Here is a 14,056-nt window from a genome sequence, read left to right on the forward strand (position 1 = left end):
GAGGTCCTGGGGAATAGACAATCTGCATTTACCACATTTCATCCATTTTACAGCCACATTTTTAAAATACTTTAATGTCACCGAAACTGGAACGCATCTTACAGTCAGGAGCATCTTAGACCTGATGAGATACAGTTGCTGCAAAAACAGCATGAGTAATGATTAAAATCTCTCCCACCAACCACTCTGCCAAAAAAACCCTAATTTCCATTTACTGCTTTTTTAAAGTATGTACATAGTTTTGTACTTTATACTGCTCTTTTATGTTTTCCAGGGATGCTAGAGCAACCACACAATTGGACTTTTAAGATCTCCACATTTTTTTGACAAATGAAGAAAGATTTGAGTGGGCTTTTTCAACCCAGACCACAACCAACTTCTGAGCTTCCATGTTGCATAAAAACAATGTTGATACAAATAAGCCAAAAGAGATGTGTGTTATTTTTAACACTTGAAGGGATAATGTTTTACTGAGGCTCGTATGAAAACGACTTTGCACTTATGAAGCAAGCTTAATGGCATGGTGGTGGAATGTGACAAGGAAAGTAGAGGGCACACACGCACTGGGCAATCAGACAGACCCTTCAGGTACTTAGTCACAGCCATCAGCACCAAGGAATAGTAAGTGTAGATAAAACTGTGCTATGAAAACTATTATGTGTTAAAATAAATAGGAAGGCTTAACACATCTTCCCAACTACAGAAACTTTTCGAAAATTTCAGACTTCTTTGTAATTCATCATTACATCTTAAATACGAAGATTTTAAATGAGGAAGAAAATCCGGGTTTCCTCATTTGCATTCACTCTGACACATAGTTTGCTGGCTATATTTGAAAATTATTTAAAATAATAATAATAATTATTATTATTATAATGTACTTGAGGGTTTAAAATATACCAGAATCAAAATTTACTAGCTGATCTGAATTTGCACCAAGCCAAACTGCAAGAGATTATATACTGTTTTAAATATATATTGTTTGGACAATAAAATATATTGTTTTAATATTTTCTATAGTTAAATAGATGGCCTTATCTAAAAATAGATTTCCTTTCAGGCTCCTGAGACAAATTTTAAACTCACTTGTTTGTTTTTAACTAGCTCAGAGACTAGATGTCACTTGTGATATGGCTGCATTTTTCTAAATGAGAGCCAGGAAGCTCAGAATGAAGCATCTTGTCCAAAGTCAAACAGCAGTGGAAAGCCCCATAAAAAGACACTAGTGCCAGGCCCCATTATTTCTTTGGTCTCTTACGTGAAGGGAAAGCAAATTTTCACCACCGCCTCCATCAGCTGGTACAAACTCAACAGCGGATATTGCAAACAATTCTTCAGACCAAGAAGACACAAGGTGTGACCAAAGGAAAACATCAAGTTGTAACCTTGGGCCCCTACAGGAGTTAATTAAGGAGTTCAGAAAACTAAGGAAACTAGAGACAATTTAAGCCTTAATAGGAAGAGCAAAACAATAAACACAGGTTAAGATGATTCCTACAATACATGTGAAAAGACAGAGAGCTCAGCACTCCCTCCTCCTCCCCAAGAAAAGGAGGATAAAATAACTGGATATCCTTTACCACACTCTCCTTGGCTTAGCGGGATTTATTTGTTTGAAAAGCAGTGTTCTACTAAGAGTAGATAAGCTGCAGATACATAATACACTTGCTATAAAAAAGAACATTTTAAAACCAGAGTGAATGGTTACACTTTCTGTCAGTAGGAACGCCCTGTCTCAGCAAGAAGAGCGTCAGGGTGGGGAGAGAAGCTGGCATCTCGTAGCATGTCTACGGGGGAGAGAGCGTGATGCAGGCCATGAATAATATATGCATTTTTTTGCTCGTTTTCAGCCTTTTTATTCTGCTTTGCGGTATGCTAAATTACATATTAAACATGAGATTATAATGATACGTCCATCAAGTACAGTAAAGGGAAAAACCTGATCTGGAGAAATTACTTTGTCATGAAAAATTCAGTTAATGGTACTTGGCAGCCTTCTGCTCTCCCTTTCTGTCCCCATTTCTGAGCTATACGATCGGAATTGAAAACTTTGCCATTCTAGCTGAAGGAAACACTTCCGCTGGGCTTCGAGTATGGCGGGACGACATCTGAGAGCTCCTCCCTACGGTGCTGCTGGAGGCTCCCTCGTCTGTGAAAGTGGATGTCGCTACCTGCCCCAGAGGCTGTGACGATTCAGGGAGATCATTTGTCTAAAAGGCCTGGCACAAGACGGGGGGCCCGTGAGTGTCTGCTCTCTGCCCCTACACCATCATGCCACATGTTCATGGCCATCACCCAGGCAGGGATTCCTTTCAAGCTGTCAGCGGCAAACCTCTTGCAACAAGAGTCATGAGGTTGGGCCTTGAACAGAAACAAGCTCACATGACAATGATTGGAAAGGACGGCTTGTTAACACAAGATAGGACGCATCCCCACTACGTGCGTGAATTTAAGACAAAATGGAACAGACAGTCGGCAACCAGTTATGACAACACTGGTCCACACAATTATCAGCCTCTTGTTTATAGATGAGCACATGGTCAATTTGTTTCTTCTACCAACCCAACCGAATGCTTGAGTTCAGGGCCTGATTATTTCAGCATATTGTACAATCAAGTTGGTCTTTTAAGGATCCCCCAAACGAGCAAGGCTTGCTCACGATGGCAGAAGTAATTATCCTACAGTCTATGTCTTTAAAAGACTGTGAAAACACCACATCACTATCATACTGGAAATTCAGTAACGTTTTCCCGGTTCAGTAACTTCTGCCAGTCATTTTGTTCCTCAAATATTTGGCAATAAAACCTCCACTAAGGGCATGGGACAGAGCTGCTTTAAAAACATAACTATATGTTAAATGATATAAGCCAGATAAAAAAACAAATATTCCATGATTCTACTTTTGAGGCATCTGGAACAAGTAAATTCATAGAATCAGAGAATAGAACAGAGGTTACCTGGGGTTGGGGGTGGGCAGAGGGGAATGGGGAGTTTATTACGTAATGGTTGTAGACTTTCTGTCCGGGGTGGTGAAGAGTTTCTGGAAATAGATAGGGGTGATGGTTGTAAAACATTCTGAATGTAATTAATGCCACCGAACTGCAAACTCAAACATGGTTAGAATGATACACTTCATGTTATGTATTTTTACCACAAAAATAAACTTTAAAAAAACCTATCTAGAGTCACAGAAAACCTGTTCTGTCACAGGGGCTGCAAGGGAACACTGGAAGGGGTGTGCCTTTGCAAATTACTTGTTCTTTCATCACAATTTTGAGTTAACAAGACTGTCTCTTGAGTCTTTCCATTTGATCATCAAATGAGCAATGAGGTGGACAAGGAGGTACTGTTAGCTCTGCTTATGTCAATGGATCAAAACCTAGAGGACCTAGGATTTTGTCTTTTAAATCTTCCTTGAGTAAAAAATAAGTAAGCAGGGGCGCCTGGGTGGCTCAGTGGGTTAAGCCTCTGCCTCTGGCTCAGGTCAAGATCTCAGGGGTCCTGGCATTGAGCCCCTCATCAGGCTCTCTGCTCAGCAGGGCACCTGCTTCCCCCCACCCACTGCCACCTTGTGATCTCTGTCTGTCAAATAAATAAATAAAATCTTAAAAAATATATAAGTAAGCCACAGAAAGATGTGTTCATAACATTTCCAAATTGGAACAGTCAGTTAGAGGAGACTATTTAATAAGACACCTAAGACTAAGGTATGGTAGGTTAGGATGCTTGGCACAGACTATATGGCTGGAGGGAGAGGCTGGAAGTGGTGACTCAAAGAAAACAAACTCATATGAAATGTGAGGGGGACATCAGAGGAAAAGGAAGAGGCCATGAGCACTAAAACACATTTGGAAAGGTGAAATCAAAAATAAATACACAGACACACAAATACAACCTATACTTTCCAAGCACCTGGCTAGACAGAGAATAGCAAAATCATGACTTCTCTCCCTTTAAATATATATGCCTCAGCCTGCAATTGTTGCCCTTTTATGGACTTTTCCACTTTTCTTCTGCCTTCAAAGGCTGCTCTTTTGAACTGTAGAACACTGGGATGTTGGACAAAATATATACTGGCCATTGAATCATCATTCCTTTATGTAATCACCACACTTGAGTAAGGAAATACCTAGTATGGTTTGGTTTGGAGATAATAAGGAAGAACTGTTTCAAACAGTTTTTTTACTCCTGAACAGTGTCTATCTTACATAGTCCAATAAGTTACTTTTCCTTTTTTTTTTTTAAGATTTTATTTATTTATTTGAGAGAGAGAGAGAGTGAGAGAGAACATGAGAAGGGAGAAGGTCAGAGGGAGAAGCAGACTCCCCATGGAGCTGGGAGCCTGATGCAGGACTCGATCCCAGGACTTGGGGATCATGACCTGAGCCGAAGTCGCTTAACCAACTGAGTGAGCCACCCAGGTGTCTGCTACTTCCCCTTTTGAAGTAAGTAGTACTCTTCTTCCTAGGCTAAAAGCTGTACTCCTCTCTCATCTTCCCCATGGCATCCCAGCCCATGGCAAAACGCCTGACTCCTAACTGGGACCCTGCTGATGTTGGTGGAATACATTGTTCAAGTACTATTTCACCGTTTCAGCACAAAAGTGCATTCTTTTTCACATTATGTAGGTTGAACCTAAAAAATGCATGCCCCAGCCTATGACAACCACAAACAAAATAGGTGAGCTTATCCCCACAGTGAAATGCAATCCAGTTATGCGACTGAAGGGACTAATCCGGAACATGTAGGGGTAATAGCTGTAGGATTAATGCTGGGGCTCACAGGACATGTCCATGCTCACCGAGGACTACCCCACTAAGATTTTCCATAATCACACAGCACACCAGAAGCCTAAATCAAATCTACCCCAAATTGAAGTAATAGGACTGAGCCCCGTTTGATTGAAAATGTAACAGGCATCGACCACCAAATTACTGTATTCACTGTTTCTAGTTCAAGACATTCTAGGGTTGCCAAGAACACCATAAAAATAATAAAACTTTACAGTTTATAGCACTTTCTAAAACATTTTTAGACTTAATTCATTAAACATATTACCGTGGTGGTTCTCGACCAAGAGTGATTTACTCCCCTCCTAGGACATTTGGCAATGTGTGGAGACATTCTGGTTGTCACAGCTGGGGGACAAGGAGGATGGTGGCATGCTACTGGCATCCAGTGTGTAGAGGCCCGGGACCCTGCTACATATCCTACAATACCCAGGACAGCCCTCCTGCACCTCCAAAGACTTATCTACCCAAAAGATAAATAGGGCCAAGCTGAGCAACTCCTGCATCAGAGTAACAACGACTTGCAAGACATACACGGTGCCGAATGCTGACAAAGTAACGATCGAGTGGCGGCCGATCGAGTGAGGAGAACTGGCAGGAGACACACAACAGGCTGTGAGGTGCGCTACGACAGGGGTGTGTACGAGAGGATCCCAAGGGCAGAAGCAGCAACTGCTTAGACCAGGAGGTCAGGGTATGTCCCCAGCAGTGACTTTCCAACCGGAATGTGCAAGACAACTTTATCAAGCAGAGGCTAGCCCTGCATGCTGGCCACGAGAAATCGCATATGCAAAAGCGAGCGTCGGTCACCGGCATTGTACACGGGGCTACGGAAGCCAGAGAGGAAAACGGTGTGTCTCCCTGGAAGGCCAGTCTCATGTGAATAGGAGGAGAAGTTAACAGGTAGAGTAATTTCTTTGGCATTTTTTAAAAATATCAAAAATACAGGTATATGGAGTAGAATATAAATTTTGCACGATTTTTAAAAAAATAACACAAGAAGTTGCGTTGTTAGACCTCCAATGCTGAAGGTACCGGTTAGGTTGCTCCCACCCTCAGGAATATTTTGGTGACATGTGAGCAATGACTAATGTTCCAAAATAATTAACTCCATGTGTTTGGAGCACAAAGAGGATGCAGGTAAAAGGATGAAGGTGGTGGCTCTGGTGAGAAATCAGGCTGGACAGTATCATCTTAACAATTCTTAAAGGCCATGTCAGCAGTGGGCACCTCCTTCTGGCTGTGCAGGAACAGTCACTGGAGGCTTGGAGAGAAGGAAATGGCAAGACCTTGGTGTTGGGAAAGCCAGAGACAGGAGAAAGGTTAGGGTTATGAGGCAGATACGAAGACAGAATCCACAGGATCAAACTTGAGAGTGATGGAAAAGAAACTTTTTTAGGCTGGGCGGCCAGGGGAGCCAGTAATGAGAATAGAAAATGGGGGAAAAAGAGGTTTTTATAGTAGGGGTAAAGGTGATCCCATTCAAACCTCAAGACAACCCTGAAAATTATATGAAACATGTACAGTCATGCCCAGTTTCCAGAGGAATTCAGTAAGGCCCTAGAAGTAGATGGGCTTGCCCGGCATCACACATCCAACAAAAGAGAAGGGAGATGGCAGCCGGGGCTCTCAGCTCCTGATCTGGGTTCTTTCCACTAACGTCATCTCTAGCTGCACGGTTGTAACTAACACTGATGATCACAATAGATCAGTTGTGACCAAATTCCCGTTGGCTGGAAGAGCACTGGATACAGTTCCAAATTGGTGATATTAAGTTAGGAGCTTGTCCACTTCCAAGCAAAGCCCATTTTGACTTCCAGGTAAATCCAAGAGACAATTACTTGTGACTAACTGTGAAATTCAGGACAAATGATTTAATTTTTTTCCCCTAAACTGTTCTTTATCAATCCCTGCATATGATCAGAATAACTTAAAAATCTTATTTTTATAACTTCATAAGCAATCGCCCTGGAAGAAATCAAAATCTAGCAACAGGTGTTAGCACCTACACACCCACCTACACGGAGGAACTGAAATGGCCCGTGTGCAAGCTGTATGCTCAACAGCAGGGCCCCGGCTGATGGCCAAAAGACACCTGTGTTCCTTCCTAACCAACTACCACTACGCGAGCGCATGCCTTCTTGACTATTTGGAAGCAAAAACATTAATAGCATGCTTTATCTCAGAGGATTTTAAAGTCCAAAACATGCTCCACGACACACATCAGAAATACTCAGTTCAAAAAAAAAAAAAAAAAAAAAGAAAAGAAATACTCAGTTCACACCAACAATATCGTGTCTCAGTATTAATAGCTGATACTATTAATGGAGCGTCATTGTATGCCAGGCACCAGGCCAAGAACTTATGTGATTTATCTCATTCACTCCTCATTATAGGACTTGGAACTATTGCTCTCCTGGTTTTACTGACAAAGAAGTAGGCTCGTAGATGTGAGGTCATGGAGGCCTGAAAGCCAGGACATGAATCCAGATCTAACTGATTCCAGAATTCATGCTCTTAACCACCAGGCTTCCTGCTTCCCCCAAAGACTCTATTATCCTAGAACATAGCTCAGGGCACATCGGGTTTCTATGGTTCTTGTCACCTTCCCTTGAACTTGACAGACATGTAATTAGTCCATTGTCTTAAATCAAGTATAGCAACTCACAGAGGAAGTGGATTTCCATTCATAGCTTGAAACAATGTCAACCTGAGTTCATGTCATAGCGGTCCTAAGCCACTGACCCTAGCCACCAAAATATTACCTCATCATTAGAAAAAGTGGGTCCCTCACCCATGAACACAAATGGAAAAGGCAGCCCTTTCCCACTCTTATTTTCCTGTCTACCTCTTATTTTTGTGGCTTGTTTGAGTTTCTCATCAGTTCATTAAAAATGGAGTATCGCTTTTTCTCAGGATCAACTTTCACACACAGTATACCCACTGCAGAATTTATACAAATGTCTACAATGTAAAGATCATGTCTCCTTGCTGGCCAAGGGAAACGTTCAATAAACAAGTAAAAAATAATTAAGATGGGCCTGACACGGTTGACTCCTTCCACTGACCATGTAAAGGGATGGTCTGGAGCCTGAGACTTTGCCGGGGAGATCTGGATTAGGATCTCAACTTGCCACTGAGCCTCCTGAGTAAGCTTAGGATGGTAAAGTGCTTCCCTGAGTCCCGATTTCTTGATCTGTAAAATGGAGACCCTGGAGCCCACCTCGTGTGGTATACATGAGAAGTTAAGGACTGCAAATGTGAAATGTTTTAATACCTGCTCATGACATCAAAGCCCTCGGTAAGTGATAACTTCCACTCCACGACAGAAAGCACCACAACCTCTGTATTTCTCCCCCCTGAAGTGTAGTGTAACTAAACTAAAAGACAGAAGACAGCTCTCTGAGCAGGACCGCCCCTCCTCCCTCACCTCCCACCAGCGGCTTTCTAGGTTCCCCAGAACCCCACCCGGGTATACTGACCTGGGAGAGAGGGCATTCTTTGGCTAATGTGCTCTGGTTCATCTCTTTGAGCAGTTCCTTTAAGGCATTGCGGACTGTGGCGTGGTTCCACTGCTCCGCCGGCAAGTCTTCCAGCTTCGAACAACTGGGAAAACAGGACAAGAATGAACAAGGCGCAAAAGCTGAACGGAGGGCCCTGGCTGCAGAGGGTATAGAGCGCGACCTTCACGCCAGCCCCTCTGCCAGCAGGGGGACAACTGCTGAAGTTTTTGCTCCAGGGTGGGCCCTGGATGAGGGAAAGGGAGTGAAACTGCTTCTCCAGGATGCATACAGAGCCCAACTCGGCTCCTTTAAGATTGTTTTCACACTCGCCGAAGAATAGTCACTTCAGATAGGAAGAATTGTTAATAATTTAAAATATGGTTTTTCCAGTTTGTGGATGAAAATACCAAGGCAATGTATTATAAACTTCCACTGTATGAGTTTAATTACTGGACATCCCTAAGGTTTAATGCAGACAAACGGTCCATTAAAATTCAAGGCATGAAGGTCTACTCTTCACTCTCCCAGAACAATTCGGAGACATTGTCTTCCTAACCCAGAGTAACTTTTGGGAGAGGACACTAAAGCCTTCCTAGACAAGGATGGGGACGTTGGGGGCCTACGAAGGTGCCAATTCTCCAATATGAGCAAATTCAAAACGCTAACACTAAGGAACAGCATTTCTTAAATCCCATGACTTACAGGCACTTTACACTACAAGACACTGCAGAGAACTAGATGCTTTGGAAGCATAACTTGTCCTGGATGCTGTACCTGAAAAAAATCACGTCCAGAACCTCTGCAGGCCACACAGTGTGCTCCTCTAAGGCAGCCACCAGAAAGGGAAGAAAAAGATGCCCGGTGCCAGCACCTTCCTGATAAGCCTGCTACCCAGGGACAGAACTCAGCCCTCAAAACACACACCTGAAAACAGCAGAAGTGTTTATTCTTCAAATAGTATGCTAAGCATTTAAACAGAGAACCCATTAAATTAGGGGCTGTGGAAAGTTCCCCTTTAAGGGCCACAGATTTTTAATGATTTATCAAGCTCCCCCCTAGGTTCCCACTTCACTGCTTCTGAAAACAAAACATAAAACAGTTGGAATGTGGATGACAAAGATGCCTGGTGAAGTGTCCCTCCTTCCCTCCTCTCTCTTTCCTCTTTTTTCTTTTTCATTTCATCCAACATCTAGAAAACAAAGGACATGCCAGTGTCTGCAGCAACTCTGACGGACGGAGTAGCTCGGCGAGTAAGGAAGGGCCTAGGTCCAGAGACACCCACCTTTGTAACTGGATTTTCAGTGTCACAACGTGATAGACGTCCTGCAGCATGTCGGCCACGGTGGCGTCGGGCGCGTCAGTCACATAGCTGAGGGGGAGAGGGTTCCACCTACCCAGCTTGATGATTCCTGCAGCGAGAAGAAAAACACCATCAACACATTTCTGCTATTTATTAAACTCTCTCCTTGTTTGCTCAGTGTTCAGGAGGTCATTCAATAGTCAACATTCAAGGCCCACTCAGAAATATTTTACAACCCAGTGCAATAACCTATTTCTTTCTGGCTGACAGCTGAGTTAACGATACAGGAAGATGGAATGAAAGGATGAGGTTTAATCACGGACAATCCGTTCTTTTATGTTTTCCTGTTTCTTAAATTACTTAGAAAACCATACGGATACTTCCTTCCCCCAAAGTCTTGTTTCACATTCTAACTTAAGACTGATGCTAAATATACTGGACTGCTGATTTCATAGACACACACACACACACACACACACACACACAAAAAAGCAAGCCTTAAGTAAATATAAGATTTGGTTTTGAATTGTACAAGAAAATTCCTGTGTGTGGGCTCAGCACACACACAGTCACATCCTGACTGTGGTGTGATCCCAGTGCAAACAGCATTTGGAGCTGATGAAGTTCGAGTTCATTTCCAGATTCGTGTTTCACAAGGCAGGGGGGTTATTTTCCAATGGCACAATGACTGACCACAGATCAGAAATAGCAGAGATGCCTTCGACTTCCTTTTTTAAATTGTATTCCTCTGCTCTTTTTAGAGTGACAATGGCACCATTTCGCCGTGGGTTTCCTGCTGCACATGGTAAATGTGCATGACAATGGAGAGAATAAAAATCCTGGTCAAATTTAGGCTACAAAGAGCAGTGACTTTAGGAGTACCCGTGTGACAAGAAGATTTGTGAGACAGTTTCAGCAACACGTGCTGAAAGTGCTAACTTATTCATAAGATGGACCCATCTTATCTGGTGCAGAAGGGCACATTTAACGTTGATGAAGAAAAATAAAGAAAAACCCATTCGAAAACACACTGTAACACCATTTTTATTTGTAGGAAATGAAAAACCCAACGGTCCCCAAGATGTCCGAAACTGTCACATCTAAGAAACAGCTGTTTTAGTGAAAAGAAAAGGAACAGAATCTTTTTTCTGGCAATACAGGTGAGTCCAACCGCACTGTTCTTTCAAAATATTTTTTGTCATCAAAGAGAGAGAACACCTGTACACCCAAGTGAACTCCTAAAAGCTTCGCAAAATAATGCCTTGTGGCCGTGGAGTAAAATTCCAGTAACAGGAAATGAACTTTCCGGTCAGGGCACGTCCTGTCCAAGATGCAATAAATGAATGCGCAATGCTTGACATAATGCTTGAAAACAGGGAATAAACAGAACAAAAATATTAAAATGATGCACTGTTTCAGTATTAAGATCTAACAATCTGGTGCTGAATATGCCGCAGTATAAATAGCGCCTGGACTCCGATCCAGTAGAGCAGCACAGCTCTCATTCATCGCGCCGTATGTCTCCAGCTCGGGCTCCGTAAGTCACATTCCACTTGCCAAGAAAAGCTGTTTTCTTGTGGGGATAGTTTTGCGAACATTCCCTCTCATGACAATGACAAGTGCACAGCGACGCGGCATAAAGGAGCCGGGAAATGAGCATCCAGCGCCCACTGGGCAGCCACCATGAGTAGCCGGGTCAGCGACTTTGCGTCTTTGACTCCTCCAGACATTTCAAAATTACTTAAAAAGATGACATATAACGTGTCTAACGTATTTCCTTTCTTTTTTTTAAATCACTACATAATTTTAAATTCCTTTTAAAAAATCATTATCCCGGGGGCGCCTGGGTGGCTCAGTGGGTTAAAGCCTCTGCCTTCAGCTCAGGTCATGATCTCAGGGTCCTGGGATCGAGCCCCGTGTTGGGCTCTCTGCTCAGCATGGAGCCTGCTTCCCCCGCTCTCTCTGCCTGCCTCTCTGCCTACTTGTGATTTCTGTCTGTCAAATAAATAAATAAAATCTTAAAAAAAAAAATCATTATCCCGATAGCCCGTATGTTGAGTATCAATCGACCATATTCTAAAGACATGGTATATTTCATTGTAAGAGATTGGAAGGAGGGAAAAATGGAGTCAGCAATGGCACCCTGTGACAGTCAAGAAGAAGCCGACTGTGTGGGTCATTTTGGTGACTAAGAATACAAATGTGGGGGCACCTGGTGGCTCAGTGGGTTAAGCCTTTGGCTCCGGTCGTGATCTCAGGGTCCTGGGATCAAGCCCGGCATTGGGCTCTCTGCTCAGCGGGGAGCCTGCTTCCTCCTCTCTCTCTGCCTGCCTCTCTGCCTACTTTTGACCTCTCTCTCTGACAAATAAATAAATAAAATCTTTAAAACAAAAAACAAACAAACAAAAAAAGAATATAAAAGTAACATGATGCCCACAATTCCGGCCGATGGCCGAGCACAAAGCTAGAGAAGGTTCCTCCATGCTGCTGTGTAGTGTGTCACTGTTCATTCCTTTTTATTGCTGAGTAGTGCTCCGCTGTGAGAACAGACACAACGGAGTCACACACAAGAGCATATCTCTGTATGATACAAGATACAAGAACAGGCAAGACTACAGGGCTAATCTATGGGGACCGAAGCCAGAAAGTGGTTACCTCCAGGCAGCAGGGGCAACTGACTAGAAAGAAACTTGCTTTGGCTGCTGGTTGCATGGGCATAACAATTGTCAAGTTCATCAAATGCAACACTTAATATGCACACATTTTACTGTGCATAAATTGTACCTCAATACAAAAAAGGGTATTGGGGGAGGGAACTCTGCAGGAAATGGCAGACAAATCACTCGACTGGAAATAGTAATCTCCACTTGGAAAATTCTCTCCCCACCTTGATGAGCTGGAAGGAGACTGGGCCGGAATGAGACACACACAGGTGTCCTCACAACACTTCATACCTCCACAGGGAGCAGCTGGTACAGGTTTCTCCATCTTGGAAGAGAGCTGCTGACACGTGCTATTTTCAGGCAATGGGAAGCGGCGTGTGCTTTTTCTTTTTCACACCATATTGAATAACCTGCATGGTCCTGGGAGTCACTTTCTTTGCTCGACACTCTCCCAGGGTCTGCAGAGCAGGATCTGCTAGGACAGCTATGTCTAGAAGGCTGCTCTCCTCCAGCAGGCAGGGACGTGGCATAACTCTTTCTTAAAAACCTTTCCTTCCATACAGGGTCTTTGTCTAAAGTATGAACCCTCCTTTGGAAATACATCCCTTGGGATCAATCTTCCTTTCCCAACACCAAATAGACAGAAATATTACTCAGGTTAAAAATCAAATGTTAACTGAGGAAATCAAGCTGGGAAGCACTATGACACAGTGACCAAGAACGCAGGCTTCCAAGTGACACTGCTCTGTTCACACCCCGGTTCCTCCGCCTACTGTGATAGGTCCTGGATCGCTCCATACCTCAATCCTTTCTCTATAAAATGGAACAATAAAAGTATTGACCTCATTGGAATACTGTGCAGAGTAAGTGTAAAGCTCTTAGTACAGAGCCTGGATATAATGAATCTTAACAATTAGCTGTTTACAGCAATTATTTGACATTCTTAATGCTTCTTTATAAAAAGACATAGTCAACTTATGACTCAAGATTTTTTTCTTTTTTTTTTTTATGACTTCATTATCTTTTGATCTTTAATTGGGTCATGTGCCTGTAAAAGGCTTTCATTGTTTTAAATCAGAAAGGCGGACTGAGCCTCAGTTATGTCCTTCCCTCTCCTCCCACCTCCCCACTGCCTCCTCCCCATTCATCTCTTCCATCCTTGCCCCTCGGTGTCTCCTTTCCTCTCACCTACAAGTAGGTTCAGATCTCCCCTACTTTAAAGGAACGAAAACATGACAACAGTCTCGTTCCCTTCAGTTTCGCATGCTCCTGCACCACCAGAGGTATACCAGAAGTTTATGCCCAATTCTCCATCAGACTTTCACCACCTAGATATTTATTTTTCGACTCTTTCCAAGAGGAAATGGAGGTTCAGAAAGGTTGCATTGCCTTGAGTGGTCGCACCAAGGCAATGACTAAACCCAGATTCACTTCAAATACTACGCCCTCAGTCTTCTCAGTATCCCGTCAGTCACAGGGGTTCAAGTGAGAAGCACAGAAGACTGGAAAAGAGCTTGACTCCATCTCTGGGAGGCCCTGAATGCCCGACTCAGAAGCACACCGGGTCAGAGGTGAGGGGCAAGGCCTGGAGTCAGAGAGCAGCCTTCTCTGCTTGTTAGCTGTGAGACTTTGATGGAATTGTCTCTCTCTCCAAGTCTCTGTTTCCATTATCTGCACGATGGGGATAAAAGCAATGTCTACCCTCGGGGGGTGTCACGAGGCTTTGAATGAGAATGAGAATTGAATGCTAGAACTGACCCACAGTGAATGCTCAGTAAATATTCGGGGGGATGTAGGTCC

General features: G+C 43.3%; 1 protein-coding gene across 1 annotated transcript in view; it reads right to left on the reverse strand.

Annotated features, from left to right (window-relative positions):
• LOC111144313 (SATB homeobox 2) overlaps positions 1 to 14,056 on the reverse strand; it is a 180,328-nt gene that overhangs the window by 95,177 nt on the left and 71,095 nt on the right. Inside the window, exons 3-4 of the mRNA XM_022498554.1 lie at positions 9,576 to 9,702; positions 8,273 to 8,396 (exon numbers count right to left, since the gene is read on the reverse strand). Of these exons, the coding sequence (XP_022354262.1) occupies positions 8,273 to 8,396; positions 9,576 to 9,702 (251 nt within the window). The remainder of the gene's footprint in view (positions 1 to 8,272; positions 8,397 to 9,575; positions 9,703 to 14,056) is intronic.

The sequence above is a fragment of the Enhydra lutris genome, unplaced genomic scaffold, assembly GCF_002288905.1.
Source record: "Enhydra lutris kenyoni isolate GAN:26980312 unplaced genomic scaffold, ASM228890v2 scaffoldscaffold1, whole genome shotgun sequence".
In the NCBI taxonomy this organism is placed as follows: Eukaryota; Metazoa; Chordata; class Mammalia; order Carnivora; family Mustelidae; genus Enhydra; species Enhydra lutris.